General features: G+C 41.7%; 2 protein-coding genes, 2 non-coding genes and 1 pseudogene across 6 annotated transcripts; all 5 read left to right on the top strand.

The window, feature by feature from the left end:
• Positions 1–2,806: 2,806 nt before the first annotated feature.
• Positions 2,807–8,641, top strand: LOC114792831 (cytotoxic and regulatory T-cell molecule-like). The gene is made up of 11 exons (XM_028984302.1): positions 2,807–3,032; positions 4,524–4,667; positions 4,789–4,938; positions 5,031–5,150; positions 5,501–5,662; positions 5,991–6,095; positions 6,540–6,644; positions 6,812–6,955; positions 7,069–7,149; positions 7,242–7,431; positions 8,486–8,641. Exons 1-11 carry the CDS (start codon positions 2,969–2,971, stop codon positions 8,514–8,516), a joined length of 1,296 nt encoding a protein of 431 aa, XP_028840135.1. The 5' UTR covers positions 2,807–2,968; the 3' UTR covers positions 8,517–8,641.
• LOC114792833 (cytotoxic and regulatory T-cell molecule-like) lies at positions 8,499–13,929 on the top strand. Of its 3 annotated transcripts, none has more exons than XM_028984305.1 (10): positions 8,499–8,681; positions 10,854–11,009; positions 11,113–11,268; positions 11,361–11,480; positions 11,831–11,992; positions 12,311–12,415; positions 12,860–12,964; positions 13,132–13,275; positions 13,398–13,469; positions 13,562–13,929. In XM_028984305.1, the coding sequence occupies exons 1-10, from the start codon at positions 8,618–8,620 to the stop codon at positions 13,753–13,755; spliced, it is 1,278 nt and encodes a 425-aa protein (XP_028840138.1). In that variant the 5' UTR covers positions 8,499–8,617; the 3' UTR covers positions 13,756–13,929. The 3 variants fall into 3 exon arrangements, with proteins under 3 accessions (XP_028840138.1, XP_028840137.1, XP_028840136.1); XM_028984304.1 differs by having other exon boundaries at positions 13,389–13,463; XM_028984303.1 differs by having other exon boundaries at positions 13,389–13,469.
• Positions 13,930–15,686: 1,757 nt separating this feature from the next.
• Positions 15,687–19,493, top strand: LOC114791977 (heat shock cognate 71 kDa protein-like; annotated as a pseudogene).
• LOC114793230 (small nucleolar RNA SNORD14) lies at positions 17,192–17,286 on the top strand. Its single transcript, XR_003750222.1, has one exon. It is a non-coding gene; the product is annotated as a small nucleolar RNA SNORD14 (small nucleolar RNA).
• LOC114793229 (small nucleolar RNA SNORD14) lies at positions 17,959–18,053 on the top strand. Its single transcript, XR_003750221.1, has one exon. It is a non-coding gene; the product is annotated as a small nucleolar RNA SNORD14 (small nucleolar RNA).
• Positions 19,494–19,715: the final 222 nt, after the last annotated feature.

Raw genomic sequence — 19,715 nt, 5'->3', positions numbered from 1 at the left:
AGAGAACAGTTCGTGGGCCGGGTGGGAGGAGTCCTTAAGAATACTGCGAGCTCGACGCAGACAGTGCTTCCTCTGGATTTCCTCAATGGATGGAAGTGGAGTCCCTGTGATGCGCTGGGCAGTTTTCACCACCCGCTGCATCGCCTTACGCTCAGCAACAGTGCAGCTTCCATACCACACTGTGAGACAGCTGGTAAGGATGCTCTCTATTGTAGAGCGGTAAAAGTTCAACAGGATGGTAGTGGGTAGCTGGTTCTTTTTTAATGTTCTCAAGAAGAAGAGGCGCTGGTGAGCCTTCTTGACCAGGCTGGAGGTGTTAATGCTCCAGGACAGGTCCTCTGAGATGTGGGTCCCCAGGAACTTGAAGGATGTAACAGGCTGCACAGTCATCCCATTGATGTGGATGGGATCATGCGAGCCTCTTCTCTCCCTCCTGAAGTCCACAATGAGCTCCTTGGTCTTGGTGGTGTTTAAAAGAAGGTTATTTTCTGTTCACCAAGTGGCCAGATGCTGGACCTCCTCCCTGTAGGCAGTCTCATCGTTGTTGTCGATGAGACCTATCACCGTGGTGTCATCTGCAAACTTAATAACGGAGTTTGATCCATACATAGTTCGGCAGTCATGGGTGAAGAGGGAGTAGAGGAAGGGGCTCAGCACACAGCCCTGTGGTACACCAGTGTTGAGCGTGACAGTAGTGGAGCGGATGTGGCCTGACCTTACATGCTGTGGTCTGCTGGTCAGAAAGTCCATAATCCAGTTGCAAAGTGAGGTGTTGATGTCCAGGGCTCTAAGTTTAGAGATTAGCTTAGAGGGGATGACAGTGTTAAATGCTGAGCTGAAATCAACAAACAGCATCCGTGCATATGTGTTTTGCTTGTCCAGGTGTGTGAGTACAGAGTGCAGCGCTATGGAGACTGCATCCTCTGTGCTCCTATTGCTACGGTACGCAAACTGGTGTGGGTCCAGAGTTGGTGGGAGGAAGTCCCTCAGATGTGCCAGGACTAACCGCTCGAAGCACTTCATGATTATGGGTGTGAGTGCTACAGGGCGGTAGTCATTCAGGCATGTTGGGCTAGAATGTTTTGGCACTGGTACAATGGAGGTAGATTTGAGGCATGTTGGAACAGCTGCTTGGGCGAGAGACATGTTAAAAATGTCCGTGAATACGCCAGCGAGCTGCTCTGCACATGCTCTAAGTACGCGCCCCGGGATGCCGTCTGGTCCAGCAGCCCTGCGCGCGTTTATCCGACTCAGTGCAGTGCAAACATCTGAGGAGGTGAATATGATGGGCGAGTGGTCGGTAGAGGAGGGGATCTTGACAGCAGGTTGCTTGTTGTCTCTTTCAAAGCGAGCATAAAAGTCGTTGAGCTCATTCAGAAAGAGGACATTTGTGGTTGTGGGGGCTGAGTTGCTGGGTTTATAGTCTGTAATGGCCTGAATGCCCTGCCACAAGCGTCGAGGATCAGCATTGGAGAAGTATTCCTCTAGCTTTAGTTTGTAGCAGTGCTTGGCCTTTTTGATGCCCCTCTTCAGGTTCGCCCTGGAAATGCCGTAGGCCTGTGCATCACCCGATCTGAAGGCATTGTTGCGTGCCTTCAGCAGGAGACGCACCTCCTTGTTCATCCAAGGCTTCTGATTTGGGTATGTGGTGATCTGTTTCTGAGTAGTAACCGTGTCTATGGTGGTGTTAATGTAGTTCAGAACAGAGGAGGTGTAGATGTCGATGTCCGTGTGAGAGCCACAGGTGGCCTGTGAAGCAAACATACTCCAGTCTGTGTGTTGGAACCTGTCCTGGAGTGTGATGTCAGCCCCCGCTGGCCACACTTTGATGGTCCTCACTGATGGCTTCACACGGTTGATGAGGGGGGAGTACTTGGGGGTGAGAAACAAAGAAAGGTGATCTGATTGTCCGAAGTGGGGGAGGGGGGTCACAGCATAGGCTTCAGCCATGTTTGTATGAACTTGATCCAGAGTTTTGTTTCCTCTGGTGTGACAGAGAATGTTTTTATGAAATTTAGGAAATACAGTCTTCAAATTGGAATGATTAAAATCGCCCGCCACAATGTATGCAGCCTCTGGGTGATCAGTCTGTTGTTTACTGATGGCCGCATGAAGTTCGTTCATAGCAAGCTTGGCATCAGCATCAGGAGGAATGTAAGCGGCAGTTATAATGGTGGATGTGAACTCCCGCGACGGTCTGCCGTTTACATTGATAGATTCTCACTGAAGGCATCAAAACTATGAATGAACACATGTGGAGTTATGTACTTAACAAAAAGCGGAGACCTGACCTCCACAGTCACCGGACCTGAACCCAATCCAGATGGTTTGGGGTGAGCTGGACCGCAGAGTGAAGGCAAAGGGACCAACAAGTGCTAAACACCTCTGGGAACTCCTTCAAGACTGTTGGAAAAGCATTTCAGGTGACGACCTCTTGAAGCTCATCAAGAGAATGCCAAGGGTGTGCAAAGCAGTAATCAGAGCAAAGGGCGGCTATTTTGAAATAACTAGAATTTAAAACATGTTTTCAGTTATTTCACCTTTTTTTGTTAACTACATAACTCTGCATGTGTTCATTCATAGTTTTGATGCCTTCAGTGAGAATCTACCAATGAAAACGGTCATGAAAATAAAGAAAACACATTGAATGAGAAGGTGTGTCCAAACTCCTGGCCTGTAATCTATGTGTGTGTGTGTGTGTGTGTGTTTATATATATATATAGAGAGAGAGAGAGACAGAGAGATCTAGGCCCTCTGAGGGGCATTGAGGAAATTGTAAAATATGCACAACAAGACTTTTGAAATAACCTTGGTTAATGTGCTGTGATTTTTTTAGTAACTACAAGTCAACAGGATTCCCCATATAAATTTAAGCATTCAGCGTGATGTGGAAAACCCACAAGAATCGGTGATGTCATGGAAGCCTGGTGTGTATAAGTACCGAGTGAGGAAGTGCCTGTGAGAGTTCATGCCTGTCGGTGTGAAGATGACACAGAGCCTGTGTTCTTGCTTTCTTCTTGCAGTCCTTTGTGGTGAGTACAATTGTTTTTTAACTTTATATATTTTTGTAGATGCTATGATGCTAATGGCTAACCTGACAATTGCCTTCTTGCCTTTAATATATAAATACTTTGCAGTCTCTCTTCTACTGCAATCAGACAGGGTATTATCAGTGTACAACATGATTATTAATCATCTAAAGTTCTGCATGCCGATTTGTCTGAAAAACATAAAAAAAGAAATGCGCCCACTGATGTCTGTGCTCAGTTTGTCAGGCATGTATGTGAAATGAATTAGAAGCAGTTTCTTTCATTTTGGGTGGCAAAAAATATAAAAGATACAGAAAATAATAATAAATAATAAATACAGAAAACATTGAGATCTGAAAATGTCATATGACATGTATTTGTGTGTGTCTGTGAGTGACAATTTATACACAAACCACCCACATGAACAGTACGTGGATTGAAATTTTTCTTTTTCTGTCACCCTTGTCGTGGCATTGTGCTGTCCTGGTAGAAAAAGATATTTTGCTACGCTTGAATACGAATTAAGCGGCAGAAGCTTCTCGCTTTCATGTCTCTTGGCTTCTGTCAAGACTCTCACCACTATGCTTCCTGTGTCAGAGTTAAAGCGAGCAAAAATATAGTATATTTGTCTGCCCTTGATTTGAGGAGAGATGTACAGACATTCTGAAACAAACCCCTCACCACCCAAATATGGCCACCTCCTCTCTTTCCCCCAGCCCCCAGCAGAAAAAAAATGATGCACAGGAAACGTGTGAACTGAGTGGTCGCATCAGCCTCCGCACGGTCTCACTCTTTTTCCTCTGCACTGTACTGTATCCTTCACGGTTTTCTGATTTGATAGAATTACGACAGAAAGGCTCAGTCTACAGTAGTTTTCTATAATGACACAAGTATTAATGGCTTCTCTGACGTTTGCAGCATGTGTGCTTTTAAAGCAACTAGTGTCAGGTTTGTAAAATCTGACCAAAAAAATGTTTCCCTCAAGATGCTGAAGGTTTTACTTTGGCAATGAAAGGGTTTTTTAAGGATATACAAAATCAGAAGCGAAGTGCTCTGTGTGGCCTATGCCTGATTTTAACCAACCAGCCATCCATGTGGTGAAATAACTTGGCGGTGCTGTAGCTTGCAATATCTTGCTTCACTCAAAAGAGAAAGAACATCAGACCAAGTAAAAATTAGGGGAATACTTCAGGGAAACCCTGTTTCAGTCTGATAAAAAGACTAAAAAATGTAGCTCATGAGACCCGATGGTTAACTTCAAGAACAGGAAGAAGCTATGGAATCTATGGAAATGGCCAAAGCGTGGAAATAAATTTAAGGAACAGTGGTATACAATGCTTGTACATAATACTTACACGATGTTATGCCATGTGGTCTCAATGAACATTATTATCATTTTGCCGATGAGAAAATTGTTGGGACAAAAGGATGGAGAAAAGATCTTTTTCAAACAATGACTCATAAACTCACGACTTTCCCCCCTTTTATTCACAGGCATTGAATTGTCACAGGCCATGAAATTTGTCACGGTGAGAAAGGGTGAGACCCTCACCCTGAACTGCAGAGTCAGAAAAGGCAAGAATGACATGGAGTGGAGAAACCCAGATGACCACTTGATGTTCTTTAACACACAGAAAGGTGATAAAAAAACAGTATGTATGCTGGTATATTTGCCATTCTCCAAATTTCATTATCACTCATTTTTGTCAAATTTAAATGATTTTGTGGCATTCACTGTGTTTCTTGTTCCACCGTACAGCTCTCAGAGACCCACGTTACAGTGTCCATAAGTCCAACTCAACATATTCTGTCACCATTTCTAACGTGTGCTTCAGTGACGGAGGAATCTACTCCTGCTTACACTATGGCAAAACATTCAGCAGCGAGCAATTTAAAGTTATCGTTTTGGGTAAGCAATGGCATCTCTTGTGATAATTGTAGGGGCAAAGAATCGTATTTAAATGCTCTACTCATGTTGTTCTTTTCCTTTCTAAACCTCAGGTGCCCCCAAAATAGAATTTGTGGAACATGAAGGTAAAACAATGATCAAGTGTTCTGCTGAGGCCAATGCACATCCACCTAAGTTATCCTGGCTGTTTGAGAATGGAATAGAACTTGAAGGTGAGTATCTGGCCAAAACCCTAATAAATAGGTCAACTTATATATTTAGAAACGGCCATAAAAAGCACTCTTTTGTTACATCATGGGCGTCCTGAACAGTTTTTAGAAAGGCAGTTGTGAGAAGTGCTGAAATAGCAACATGTGACGTAGAATTAATTGGAGAACTGAATGGTTCCTCCGTGAATCCCCACCGTGTCCCACCAGCACTGTCTCAAAACGTCTGAACTGAAATTCCTCTGCAGAGTTCACATAAGACTGTGAAATTATGGTAAATGGCCGCTTGTTAGGGCTGTGTTGAGTCCAAAAAGTCATCCTGGCAAATCACATTCACTTCACTTCATTGTTTTTAGCTCGACATCAGAGATCACAATACAAGAAAACTGACAAGTACTCCTCCACGGACATCATTCATATTCAGAGCCACAAGAGGAGGACCACTGTGAAGTGTCTGCTCCGCCATCCAGCTTTATTCAACGAACATTTGATTGCTTTCGTGACCATAGAAAACACATGTAAGTCTGTATATGGTTGTTTTTTTATGAAAAAAGGAAGTAGAAATGGTTTGGTGGGGTTAACAGTCCACAGAGAAAGCATAACTTTCTGTGGGTTCCACGGTACTTTTCCACTTGATCCTTTGGCCTTACTAGAATTGTAGGTCATGAGATATTAAAGACCAAGGTCAGGGGAGCATGTGATTACAATGAACACTATCGCTTTTGCAATTATTCACTTATTTACAACAACGCTGTGCTGAATGAGCTGCTTTTACTTGGTACATGTAAGGTGTTCTGAGCGGATATTAATTATTATTTTTTGTTTCCATTTGATAAAAATGTCCAGCAATTCCAGAAAAAGTCATAACAGAGGGATACCGGGAGTCCACCACAGATGAGACAACATGGCAGCCGACTGTGTCCACCACGAGACCACCTCGACTCACCACCGGTAAACATTTACAGCATTTAGCAGAGCGACCAACATTCAATAGTTACAAGGACAGACGCCCTGGAGACACTCAGGGTTAAGTGACATAATGGTAAAAAATGTATTGTAGATTTTTTTAAATATTGCACCTATTAATCACAATGTTAAATTTGGAAGCCAGAAGGCGTCAAATGCGTCCCTTCTCTTTGAAGTGAATGAGAAATGATGCCTGTGGAATTTTTTACATTTTTGTGTAGGTGCTACTGATGACATTTCACTCCCACCATGTTTGATAGATCAGGGGTAGCAAAGTTGACTCAGACACAGGTCTGGGCCACGGGTGGTCGCAGGGTCCAAGTTTAGCACACTTACGAAGAGTCTGCACAGGGTCATACGCCACCTAGTGGTGAAACTTTCATCTATCCCGTGCCTTGCATTTATGTTTCATTTTCATTCTCTCCACAGAAGGAATCGGTGTGACTAAACAAGCTGCTTCTGAGACAACATACACGGAAATATACATCAACACCAGTTTTCATGCAGAAAATACCAGCGAAAACATCACAAATGGTAAGCACACCAATATTTCACCAGGTCTTACAGGAAATGACGTCTGCTTTATGCACATGTAGGAAGGGTGTGTTGAGGTTTCATATGAACTGGCAAAATGGTTTTTGTGACACTTTTTAAATAATGCAATAACAGTAGGTTTAATAATGTATTCTTTGAATTTTTAGGCTTTGACTCCCCTGAAGAGCGAAAAGCCAGCCGAAATGCGCCATTGTTTGTGTCCGCGGTAACATTCCTCATCGTCTGCCTGCTAATAGTGGTCACCTTCTTGCTTGTAAAGTTGAGAAAGGCTCACCAAAAATGGAAATTAGGTAAATATCATCTGTAAACAAAACACAAACAGCAAAAGTACTTTTGGGCTTCATGATTGTTTAACAATGATATCATCATATAATGCCACATAATAACATATGCTTATTGACAGAAAATGAAGAATCAGAACAGTCTGTGGAGAGCGGTAAATCCAAATCCAGTGGCGAGGAAAGGAACCCTAGGAGAGGTCTGGGTAAGATTTTGCCCACTATTTACATTGAACATTCTCAATTAATATTATCTATTAGTTTATTTACTTCATAAATTGTTCTGCTTTCTCACTAGGTTTTCGCAACAATTTCAGCAAATATAAGGCAGAGGAACGGCCAACTGCAAAATCATCAACTTCAACATCAACCACTACAATAGAAGTGATTGGAGAAAATCAATCTATCCACCAAGCAGAAAACCTAACAACTGTGACAACAACAGCAGCAAGACAAGCACCAACCTCTCAAGTCAAAGAAACCGACTTGTAGGAAGAGACTTTTAAAATGTATTCTAGAAAAGAATTAATTTATTATTTGAGTTCATTTTGTCCTCTCCCAGGTGCTGTATGTTAATTTATTTTGTGCAATTTTGTAAATATTATTGTTCTACTGAAGTGTTGTTGCTAAATTAAGAAATATGTACATTTTTTTAACTTATTAAACACAGGCATCTACATTAATGACTATCTGAATGCAACTCAAAATAATATGCAAAACAATAAATAAGTGTTAATCAGTCAGTAGTGCTGAATTCAAAGATATTAATAAATGTTTTGTGTATACCTGTTATTGACAGGAATTTTCCATTTAATAAGACATGGTTTTCTGTACAAAAAAAAAAAGCACATACAGTACAGGCCAAAGGTTTAGACACACCTTCTCATTCAGTGTGTTTTCTTTATTTTCATGACCATTTACTTTGGTAGATTCTCACTGAAGGCATCAAAACTATGAATGAACACATGTGGAGTTATGTACTTAACAAAAAGTGGAGACCTGACCTCCACAGTCACCGGACCTGAACCCAATCCAGATGGTTTGGGGTGAGCTGGACCGCAGAGTGAAGGCAAAGTGCTTAACACCTCTGGGACCAACAAGTGCTTAACACCTCTGGGAACTCCTTCAAGACTGTTGGAAAACCATTTCAGGTGACAACCTCTTGAAGCTCATCGAGAGAATGCCAAGAGTGTGCAAAGCAGTAATCAGAGCAAAGGGCGGCTATTTTGAAGAAAGTAGAATATAACACATATGTTCATTCATAGTTTTGATGCCTTCAGTGAGAATCTACCAATGTAAATGGTCATAAAAATGAAGAAAACACATTGAATGAGAAGGTGTGTTCAAACTCTTGGCCTGTACTCTGTGTGTGTGTGTGTGTGTGTGTATATATATATATATATATATATATATATATATATATAGAGAGAGAGAGAGAGAGAGAGAGAGATCTAGGCCCTCTGAGGGGCATTGAGGAAATTGCAAAATATGCACAACAAGACGTTTGAAATAACCTTGGTTAATGTGCTGTGATTTTTTTAGTTACTGCAAGTCAACAGGATTCCCCATATAAATTTAAGCATTCAGCGTGATGTGGAAAACCCACAAGAATCGGTGATGTCATGGAAGCCTGGTGTGTATAAGTACCGAGTGAGGAAGTGCCTGTGAGAGTTCATGCCTGTCGATGTGAAGATGACACAGAGCCTGTGTTCTTGCTTTCTTCTTGCAGTCCTTTGTGGTGAGTACAATTGTTTTTTAACTTTATATATTTTTGTAGATGCTATGATGTTAATGGCTAACCTGACAATGATGCTTTATTCTTGCCTTTAATATATAAATACTTTGCAGTCTCTCTTCTACTGCAATCAGACAGGGTATTATCAGTGTACAACATGATTATTAATCATCTAAAGTTCTGCATGCCGATTTGTCTGAAAAACATAAAAAAAGAAATGCGCCCACTGATGTCTGTGCTCAGTTTGTCAGGCATGTATGTGAAATGAATTAGAAGCAGTTTCTTTCATTTTGGGTGGCAAAAAATATAAAAGATACAGAAAATAATAATAAATAATAAATACAGAAAACATTGAGATCTGAAAATGTCATATGACATGTATTTGTGTGTGTCTGTGAGTGACAATTTATACACAAACCACCCACATGAACAGTACGTGGATTGAAATTTTTCTTTTTCTGTCACCCTTGTCGTGGCATTGTGCTGTCCTGGTAGAAAAAGATCTTTTGCTACGCTTGAATATGAATTAAGCTGCAGAAGCTTCTTATTTGTTTCTGTTCTCGCTTTCATGTCTCTTGGCTTCTGTCAAGACTCTCACCACTATACTTCCTGTGTCAGAGTTAAAGCGAGTAAAAATATAGTATATTTGTCTGCCCTTGATTTGAGGAGAGATGTACAGACATTCTGAAACAAACCTCTCACCACCCAAATATGGCCACCTCCTCTCTTTCCCCCAGCCCCCAGCCCCCAGCAGAAAAAAAATGATGAACAGGAAACGAGTGAACTGAGTGGTCGCATCAGCCTCCGCACGGTCTCACTCTTTTTCCTCTGCACTGCACTGTATTCCCCACGGCGGGTTTTCTGATTTACATTTAAAATTTAAGGCATTTGGCAGACACCCTTATCCAGAGCGACTTACATTTACAGCATTTATCAGACGCCCTTATCCAGAGCGACTTACAATCAGTAGTTACAGGGACAGCCCCCCCGGAGCAACTTAGGGTTATGTGTCTTGCTCAGGGACACAATGGTAGTAAGTGGGATTTGAACTTGAGTCTCCTGGTTCATAGGCGAGTGTGTTACCCACTAGGCTACTACCACCCCAACGTGCTTTCATGTTACAATCAATGAAGTGATCGATTCTGGTTCACTAGGACCCCCAACTATGAATACAATCTTTTTATTCACTCTGTTGTAGTTTCTATACATAAGTCAGACAATAAGACGGTTACAAGTAAATCTAAATACTCTTTAAAGAGGAAGGTCTTGAGCTGCCGTTTGAAAATACTCAGTGACTGAGCTGTTCTGACCTCGAGGGGAAGTTCATTCAACCACAGAGGGGCCAAGACAGAAAAGAGTCTAGATGAATGTCTTCCTTTCAGAGATGGAGGGACCAGGCGAGCAGTACTGGAGGCTCGGAGTAAACGAGGTGCAGTGCGGGGTGTAATAAGGGCTGTGAGGTAGGATGGGGCTACTCCATGTTTGGCTTTGTAGGCCAGCATCAGTATTTTGAATCTGATGCGTGCAGCTACTGGGAGCCAGTGGAGGGAACGTAGCAGAGGGGTGGTGTGGGAGAATTTGATTTGATAGAATTACGATGGAAAGGCTCAGTCTACAGTGTTTTTCTATAATGACACAAGTATTAATGGCTTCTCTGACATTTGTAGCATGTGTGCTTCTAAAGCAACTAGTGTCAGGTTTGTAAAATCTGACCACAAAATGTTTCCCTCAAGCTGAAAGGGTTTGCTTTGGCAAGGAAAGGGTTTTTGAGGTTATACAAAATCAAAAGTGAAGTGCTGAGTGAGGCCCATGCCTGATATTAATCAACCAGCCAGTTGTTGGTTAATTTCAGTCTGTTTCAGTCTGATAAATAGACTAAACGTAGCTTATGAGATATGATGGTTAACTTCAAGAACAGGAAGGCAATAAATCCCAGGAAGAAGCTATGGAATCTACGGAAATGGCAAAAGCGTGGAAATAAAAGTTAAGGAAACGTGTAAAAGTGGTGTACAATTCTTGTACATATTTAATTATGCCATGTTACGCCATGTGGTCTCAATGAGCACTATCATCATTTGCAGATGAGAAAATTGTTGGGAAGTAAGGATGGAGAAGGATGGATCTTTGTCAAACAATGGCTCTTAAAATCATGACTTTCCCCCCTTTTATTCACAGGCATTGAATTGTCACTGGCCATGAAATATGTCACGGTGAGGAAGGGTGAGACCCTCACCCTGAACTGCAGAGTCAGAAAAGGCAAGAATGACGTGGAGTGGAGAAACCCAGATAATCACTTGATGTTCTTTAGAAGACAGAAGAGTGATAAATACAGTATGTATGCTGGTATATTCGCCATTCTCCAAATAACACATTTCCTTATGACTTCCACTCAGAGATTTTGTGGATTCACTGTGTTTCTTGTTCCACCGTACAGCTCTCAGAGACCCACGTTACAGTCTCCATGAGTCCAGTTCAACATATTCTGTCACCATTTCTAACGTGTACTTCAGAGACGGAGGAATTTACTCCTGCCTGCACTATCACAAACACAAAATCATCAGCAGGGAGAAATTTAAAGTTATCGTTTTGGGTAAGCAATGGCATCTCTTGTAATAATTGTAGGGGCAAAGAATCGTATTTAAATGCTCTACTCATGTTGTTCTTTTCCTTTCTAAACCTCAGGTGCCCCCAAAATAGAATTTGTGGAACATGAAGGTAAAACAATGATCAAGTGTTCTGCTGAGGCCAATGCACATCCACCTAAGTTATCCTGGCTGTTTGAGAATGGAATAGAACTTGAAGGTGAGTATCTGGCCAAAACCCTAATAAATAGGACAACTTATATATTTAGAAACGGCCATAAAAAGCACTCTTTTGTTACATCATGGGCGTCCTGAACAGTTTTTAGAAAGGCAGTTGTGAGAAGTGCTGAAATAGCAACATGTGACGTAGAATTAATTGGAGAACTGAATGGTTCCTCCGTGAATCCCCGCCGTGTCCCACCAGCACTGTCTCAAAACGTCTGAACTGAAATTCCTCTGAAGAGTTCACATAAGACTGTGAAATTATGGTAAATGGCCGCTTGTTAGGGCTGTGTTGAGTCCAAAAAGTCATCCTGGCAAATCACATTCACTTCACTTCATTGTTTTTAGCTCGACATCAGAGATCACAATACAAGAAAACTGACAAGTACTCCTCCACGGACATCATTCATATTCAGAGCCACAAGAGGAGGACCACTGTGAAGTGTCTGCTCCGCCATCCAGCTTTATTCAACGAACATTTGATTGCTTTCGTGACCATAGAAAACACATGTAAGTCTGTATATGGTTGTTTTTTTATGAAAAAAGGAAGTAGAAATGGTTAACAGTCCACAGAGAAAGCATAACTTTCTGTGGGTTCCACGGTACTTTTCCACTTGATCCTTTGGCCTTACTAGAATTGTATGTCATGAGATATTAAAGACCAAGGTCAGGGGAGCATGTGATTGCAATGAACACTATCGCTTTTGCAATTATTCACTTATTTACAACAACGCTGTGCTGAATGAGCTGCTTTTACTTGGTACATGTAAGGTGTTCTGAGCGGATATTAATTATTATTTTTTGTTTCCATTTGATAAAAATGTCCAGCAATCCCAGAACAAGTCATAACAGAGGGATACCGGGTGTCCACCACAGATGAGACAACATGGCAGCCGACTGTGTCCACCACGAGACCACCTCGACTCACCACCGGTAAACATTTACAGCATTTAGCAGAGCGACCAACATTCAATAGTTACAAGGACAGACGCCCTGGAGACACTCAGGGTTAAGTGACATAATGGTAAAAAATGTATTGTAGATTTTTTTAAATATTGCACCTATTAATCACAATGTTAAATTTGGAAGCCAGAAGGCGTCAAATGCGTCCCTTCTCTTTGAAGTGAATGAGAAATGATGCCTGTGGAATTTTTTACATTTTTGTGTAGGTGCTACTGATGACATTTCACTCCCACCATGTTTGATAGATCAGGGGTAGCAAAGTTGACTCAGACACAGGTCTGGGCCACGGGTGGTCGCAGGGTCCAAGTTTAGCACACTTACGAAGAGTCTGCACAGGGTCATACGCCACCTAGTGGTGAAACTTTCATCTATCCCGTGCCTTGCATTTATGTTTCATTTTCATTCTCTCCACAGAAGGAATCGGTGTGACTAAACAAGCTGCTTCTGAGACAACATACACGGAAATATACATCAACACCAGTTTTCATGCAGAAAATACCAGCGAAAACATCACAAATGGTAAGCACACCAATATTTCACCAGGTCTTACAGGAAATGACGTCTGCTTTATGCACATGTAGGAAGGGTGTGTTGAGGTTTCATATGAACTGGCAAAATGGTTTTTGTGACACTTTTTAAATAATGCAATAACAGTAGGTTTAATAATGTATTCTTTGAATTTTTAGGCTTTGACTCCCCTGAAGAGCGAAAAGCCAGCCGAAATGCGCCATTGTTTGTGTCCGCGGTAACATTCCTCATCGTCTGCCTGCTAATAGTGGTCACCTTCTTGCTTGTAAAGTTGAGAAAGGCTCACCAAAAATGGAAATTAGGTAAATATCATCTGTAAACAAAACACAAACAGCAAAAGTACTTTTGGGCTTCATGATTGTTTAACAATGATATCATCATATAATGCCACATAATAACATATGCTTATTGATAGAAAATGAAGAATCCGAACAGTCTGTGGAGAGCGGCAAATCCAAATCCAGTGGCGAGGAAAAGAACCCTAGGAGAGGTCTGGGTAAGATTTTGCTCACTATTTAAATCGAACATTCTCAATTAATATTATCTATTAGTTTATTTACTTCATAAATTGTTCTGCTTTCTCACTAGGTTTTCGCAACAATTTCAGCAAATATAAGGCAGAGGAACGGCCAACTGCAAAATCATCAACTTCAACATCAACCACTACAATAGAAGTGATTGGAGAAAATCAATCTATCCACCAAGCAGAAAACCTAACAACTGTGACAACAACAGCAGCAAGACAAGCACCAACCTCTCAAGTCAAAGAAACCGACTTGTAGGAAGAGACTTTTAAAATGTATTCTAGAAAAGAATTAATTTATTATTTGAGTTCATTTTGTCCTCTCCCAGGTGCTGTATGTTAATTTATTTTGTGCAATTTTGTAAATATTATTGTTCTACTGAAGTGTTGTTGCTAAATTAAGAAATATGTACATTTCTTTAACTTATTGAACCCAGGCATGTACATTAATAGCTATCTGAATGCAACTCAAAATAATATGCAAAACAATAAATAAGTGTTGATCAGTCAGAAGTGGTGAATATAAAAAATGTTAATAAATGTTTTGTGTATACCTGTTATTCACAGGAATAGATTTCCCGTTTACTCTATTTCCATTTAATAAGACAAGGTTTTCTGTACAAAAAAAAGCACATACAGTACAGGCCAGTACAGTACAAGGTTGGACACACCTTCTCATTCAATTTGTTTTCTTCATTTTCATGACCATTTACATTGGTAGATTCTCACTAAAGGCATCAAAACTATGAATGAACACATTATGTACTTAACAAAAAGTGGAGACCTGGCCTCCACAGTCACCGGACCTGAACCCAATCGAGATGGTTTGGGGTGAGCTGGACCGCAGAGTGAAGGCAAAGGGGCCTAGTAGGTAACACACTCGCCTATGAACCAGAAGACCCAGGTTCAAATCCCACTTACTACCATTGTGTCCCTGAGCAAGACACTTAACCCTAAATTGCTCCAGGACTGTCCCTGTAACTACTGATTGTAAGTCACTCTGGATAAGGGCGTCTGATAAATGCTCTAAATGTAAATGTAAATGGGAACTCTTTCAAGACTGTTGGAAAACTATTTCAGGTGACGACCTCTTGAAGCTCATCGAGAGAATGGCAAGAGTTTGCAAAGCAGTAATCAGAGCAAATGCAACTATTTTGAAGAAACTAGAAGATAAAACATGTTTTCAGTTATTTTACCTTTTTTTGTGAAATACATAACATGTGTTCATTCATAGTTGTGATGCCTTCAGTGAGAATCTACCAATGTAAATGGTCATGAAAATAAAGAAAACATTGAATGAGAAGGTGTGTGCAAACTTTTGGACAAATATTTGACAAGAAACCCAGCAGTTCCACTTAGCAAAGATTACTCAACGGGTATGAAAGACGATTAGCTTAGTCATACGTTCTAGCCCAGGGGTGTCGAACTCGTTGCTCACGGGCTACATCCGGCGAGATCGCCGCTTTCAGATCCACGCTCGGCGACACGAGGCGCCGACAACACACAAACTACATATCCCATAAATCAGCGCTTCGGTAGCCTTGCCGAACGCAATCTTTAAACCGCAGCTGAATCTGTACAGGAGCAGTTCCCACGTCGAAAGGGTCGCGAAACAGCTCGAAACTCCCGTTTCTTGCTTCAAAGTCACCAAATCTCGGCGCGTAGGGCGCTCAGTTTGTCGGCACAGTGCGCACTGCATTTTGGGATTCGCAGTCCGTGCGCCATATCGCCGGGCCAGAACAACAGATCTATACAAAGTGAGCTTGCGAGATCTCGCTTTTGGTCTAGACATAAAAACGAAACGTTAATTACATGAAGAGAAAAACTAAAGAAAACTTTAAAAGAACAATCCTAAGCTGGGTATCTATTTTGAGAAGAGGATATTTCAAATAGTCAAACGTTTAAATTAGTTATAAGAGTAGCATTGCACGTACAAGACGCTGAAAGTCTTGTACTTAAATGAAATACACATAATATATTTGTCCAAAGGACTAATTTATATAATTTTAATATTTCTAGTTTTGGAAAGTACTCGCACACGTGGTCCTATTTGTTGAACCTTAGAAATCGGAGGTAAGCAGTCCGGCTTGCAAAAAGACGGAAACGCGTTTTAGATTACCCACATGTTGAAAATACGCTTTCTCATTGGCCTGACAAAGAACCCGTCCTGTGATTGGTCGAGTCTTGGATTATAAATGCTTTGTCGGCAGTACATTCTGTCCTCTTGTTCTCCGCGGGCGAAACCTGGGAGTCGCGCCATTGTCCAACTCCGAGAAACAGCAGGCTCATCCTCGGCTCTATTAAGCAGGTACGCATTTAATTCCTTTAATTGTGAAACATCTCCCTGTTTGGTACCGAAAAATATGTTTGTATTAGGTCTTAAGTGATATTTGGTGTGTATTTTGTAGAACGTATTTCACATGTATTTAAAATTCGCCGTATTGTGGTTTTATTTTTTTTACGCAAATGATTTTTTTTTTTTTTTTTTTTGGTAGTTTGCTAATTTCCGCGTTCTTGTCGTCGCTCAGGCGGGTTGCCGGTCTGATCACGGATGTAACCTGGCTTGTTGCCGGTCGCAGTTTTTTTTACATCCGACAATACTCGGATTCTCATAGACTTGAGTGATTTGTGTGGCGCTTTACGACGTTAGATTTGACTAAGAAGACTTATTTAATTCTTATCGTGTCTTGGGCATACATAAAAGGACTCTAGCACATGGCGTTCGGTGGGGGGTGCGCTCTAAACGGTAGAATGTTCTGGAGAAGCACCACGTGATGTGACGTAATCAAGAAGCGCTCTCGCCCTTTGTTCCGCTCAAGGGCTCAATTTGAATAGTAAATTATGCAACTTTTTGTTTTTTGTTTTTTTTTTAATGTAACCGATTGTTCAAACTTTTTTTTTTTCCAAACATTTTTTTTTTCCCCAGAAAACATGTCTAAAGGACCAGCTGTAGGCATCGATCTTGGGACCACCTACTCATGTGTGGGGGTCTTTCAGCATGGCAAAGTTGAAATTATTGCCAACGACCAGGGCAACAGGACCACCCCAAGTTATGTTGCCTTCACTGATTCTGAGCGTCTCATTGGAGATGCAGCCAAGAATCAGGTTGCCATGAACCCTACAAATACAGTATTTGGTAAGTGAGCTTGATACTTAATTCTTATTTTAAGTCATTTGATGTGTACTTAGTCTCTTGCCCTCTCCCCCTCAATACAGATGCAAAACGACTTATAGGCCGTAGGTTTGATGATGGAGTTGTTCAATCGGACATGAAGCACTGGCCATTTACTGTAATCAATGAGAACACCCGCCCTAAAGTCCAAGTTGATTACAAGGGTGAAACAAAAGCCTTCTACCCTGAAGAGATTTCCTCCATGGTGCTAACCAAAATGAAGGAAATTGCTGAAGCTTATCTTGGAAAGGTATGTAGCATGCCACTCTTTAAATGATTTAAAATGACTACCGTAGTCTTTAATTTATTCCTTAATTTATTTTAATCCTGCAGACAGTAAACAACGCCGTTATTACAGTCCCGGCCTACTTCAATGACTCCCAGCGTCAGGCCACTAAAGATGCTGGTACCATCTCTGGCTTGAATGTCCTGCGTATTATAAATGAGCCTACAGCTGCTGCCATTGCATACGGCCTGGACAAGAAGGTATTTCTAGTCCACCTTTTACTGTTTTTAAAAATGTTCGCTGTGATGACGTTTATTCCTGCCATTCGTAGTTTCCACCGGAGGTCGAGAGACCAAAGATGGCCCAAGTACCTTCCTTGGATGTCTGAGCGAATCTACCCAACTGTAGTGTTTCTTCTCCCCACCCCCACCACCCTACTTTTTTCTTTTTAATAATTAATTTGTTTTATGCAGGTTGGTGCAGAGAGGAACGTCCTCATCTTTGACCTTGGCGGTGGCACTTTCGATGTGTCCATCCTCACTATTGAAGATGGCATATTTGAAGTGAAGTCCACAGCCGGAGACACCCACTTGGGCGGGGAGGACTTTGACAACCGCATGGTCAACCACTTCATTGCAGAGTTCAAGCGCAAGTACAAGAAGGACATCAGCGACAACAAGAGAGCGGTCCGCCGCCTGCGCACCGCGTGCGAGAGGGCCAAGCGCACCCTGTCATCGAGCACCCAGGCCAGCATTGAAATCGACTCGCTGTACGAAGGTATCGACTTCTACACCTCCATCACCAGAGCTCGCTTTGAGGAGCTCAACGCTGACCTCTTCCGCGGCACCTTGGACCCGGTGGAGAAGTCTCTCCGCGATGCCAAGATGGACAAGTCTCAGATCCATGACATCGTCCTGGTTGGCGGCTCTACTCGCATCCCAAAGATCCAGAAACTTCTTCAGGATTTCTTCAATGGCAAAGAGCTTAACAAGAGCATCAACCCTGATGAGGCCGTGGCTTATGGTGCAGGTAGGCTTTCATTCAGTGCTCATTTTGGTTCCATCTCGCTGTGATGACGTTTATTCCTGCCATTCGTAGTTTCCACCGGAGGTCGAGAGACCAAAGATGGCCCAAGTACCTTCCTTGGATGTCTGAGCGAGTTTGAATAATTTGACACCTTTTGTCTGTGTCCTGTTATGTTTTAAAAAAAAAAAAAAAAATTCTTCTGTTTTCTAGCTGTCCAGGCAGCCATCCTCTCAGGTGACAAATCTGAGAATGTCCAGGACTTGCTGCTGCTGGACGTCACCCCTCTGTCCCTTGGTATTGAGACTGCTGGTGGGGTCATGACCGTTCTGATTAAGCGCAACACCACCATTCCAACCAAGCAGACCCAGACCTTCACCACCTACTCTGACAACCAGCCTGGTGTGCTGATTCAGGTAAGCAACAATTCTATATGTGCATGACCTTATCCCTTATCTGCTATGATGAAGTTGTTTTCCTGCCATTCGTAGTTTCCACCGGAGGTCGAGAGACCAAAGATGGCCCAAGTACCTTCCTTGGATGTCTGAGCGAATTTAGTCTCTGCTCTACATGTTCCTTTTTATGTAGATTTTGCTAACCTTTCCCCTCTGAACTCCCTAGGTCTATGAGGGTGAACGAGCCATGACCAAGGACAACAATCTGCTAGGGAAGTTTGAGCTGACTGGCATTCCACCAGCACCACGTGGTGTTCCACAGATTGAGGTCACTTTTGACATTGATGCCAATGGAATCATGAACGTCTCAGCTGTTGATAAGAGCACTGGCAAGGAAAACAAAATCACAATCACTAATGACAAAGGTAAGGCCAGAAGGCTTTTTATAAATTGGATTTGTTCCTTTTAAGGTTTCAAGAACTAAAGTTTGTTTTTTGTTTTTATTTAATTTATTTATTTTTAAAGGTCGTCTTAGCAAGGAAGATATTGAGCGCATGGTCCAGGAAGCTGAGAAGTATAAGGCAGAGGATGATGTGCAGCGTGACAAGGTTTCATCCAAAAATGGCCTGGAGTCCTATGCCTTTAACATGAAGTCTACTGTGGAAGATGAGAAACTGAAGGGCAAGATCAGCGATGATGATAAACAGAAGATTCTTGACAAATGCAATGAAGTCATTAGCTGGCTGGATAAAAATCAGGTATGAAATGGCTCAAACATTTTAGGCTGGAGTTAAGCATTTTTATTTTATTTATTACATGTATTTATTTGTGTGCAGATGGCTGAGCGTGAGGAGTATGAACATCAACAGAAGGAGCTTGAGAAGGTGTGCAACCCAATAATAACAAAGTTGTACCAGAGTGCTGGTGGCATGCCAGGAGGTATGCCTGAAGGCATGCCAGGTGGCTTTCCTGGAGCAGGGGCAGCACCAGGCGGTGGCTCATCTGGACCAACCATTGAAGAAGTTGACTAAATTTGTGCCAAGTCAAAACTACCTCCTAGTTCAGATAACCCTCTGCTGCACAGCTTCAGTCGCCGTCCTGTTTTGATACATCAAGCTGTGCCAGAGTGTCATTTAAAAAGGAAAAAAAAAAAAAAAAAAAGCTTAATCTTGAACGTACCAGGTTTGCATGTGCCAAACCTTGAAATACTTGAATAAACACCTTAACTTTAATACATGGTTGTGTGTGGGTTTTTTTTTTTTTTTTTTTTTTTTTTTTTTTTTTTCCCCAAAAATATAAATGATTTAATGTTAACTTGCTGTAATAACATTTAAATGCGAACACTTGCTCGAGTTGCTTGTAACTAAGATGGTGACTAGTTATCCCCAGGAACACTGTGTTGC

The sequence above is a fragment of the Denticeps clupeoides genome, chromosome 6 (genome assembly GCF_900700375.1).
Source record: "Denticeps clupeoides chromosome 6, fDenClu1.1, whole genome shotgun sequence".
In the NCBI taxonomy this organism is placed as follows: Eukaryota; Metazoa; Chordata; class Actinopteri; order Clupeiformes; family Denticipitidae; genus Denticeps; species Denticeps clupeoides.
This window is presented reverse-complemented; position numbering and strand designations above follow the sequence as displayed.

Coding starts and splice junctions, on each gene's coding strand:
- LOC114792831 (XM_028984302.1), top strand. CDS start 2,969: ATGCCTGTCGGTGTGAAGATGACACAGAGCCTGTGTTCTTGCTTTCTT. Junction 4,939..5,030: donor ATTTAAAGTTATCGTTTTGG/GTAAGCAATGGC, acceptor TCTAAACCTCAG/GTGCCCCCAAAATAGAATTT. Junction 6,645..6,811: donor CAGCGAAAACATCACAAATG/GTAAGCACACCA, acceptor TTGAATTTTTAG/GCTTTGACTCCCCTGAAGAG.
- LOC114792833 (XM_028984303.1), top strand. CDS start 8,618: ATGCCTGTCGATGTGAAGATGACACAGAGCCTGTGTTCTTGCTTTCTT. Junction 11,481..11,830: donor GAATGGAATAGAACTTGAAG/GTGAGTATCTGG, acceptor CATTGTTTTTAG/CTCGACATCAGAGATCACAA. Junction 13,470..13,561: donor GAACCCTAGGAGAGGTCTGG/GTAAGATTTTGC, acceptor CTTTCTCACTAG/GTTTTCGCAACAATTTCAGC.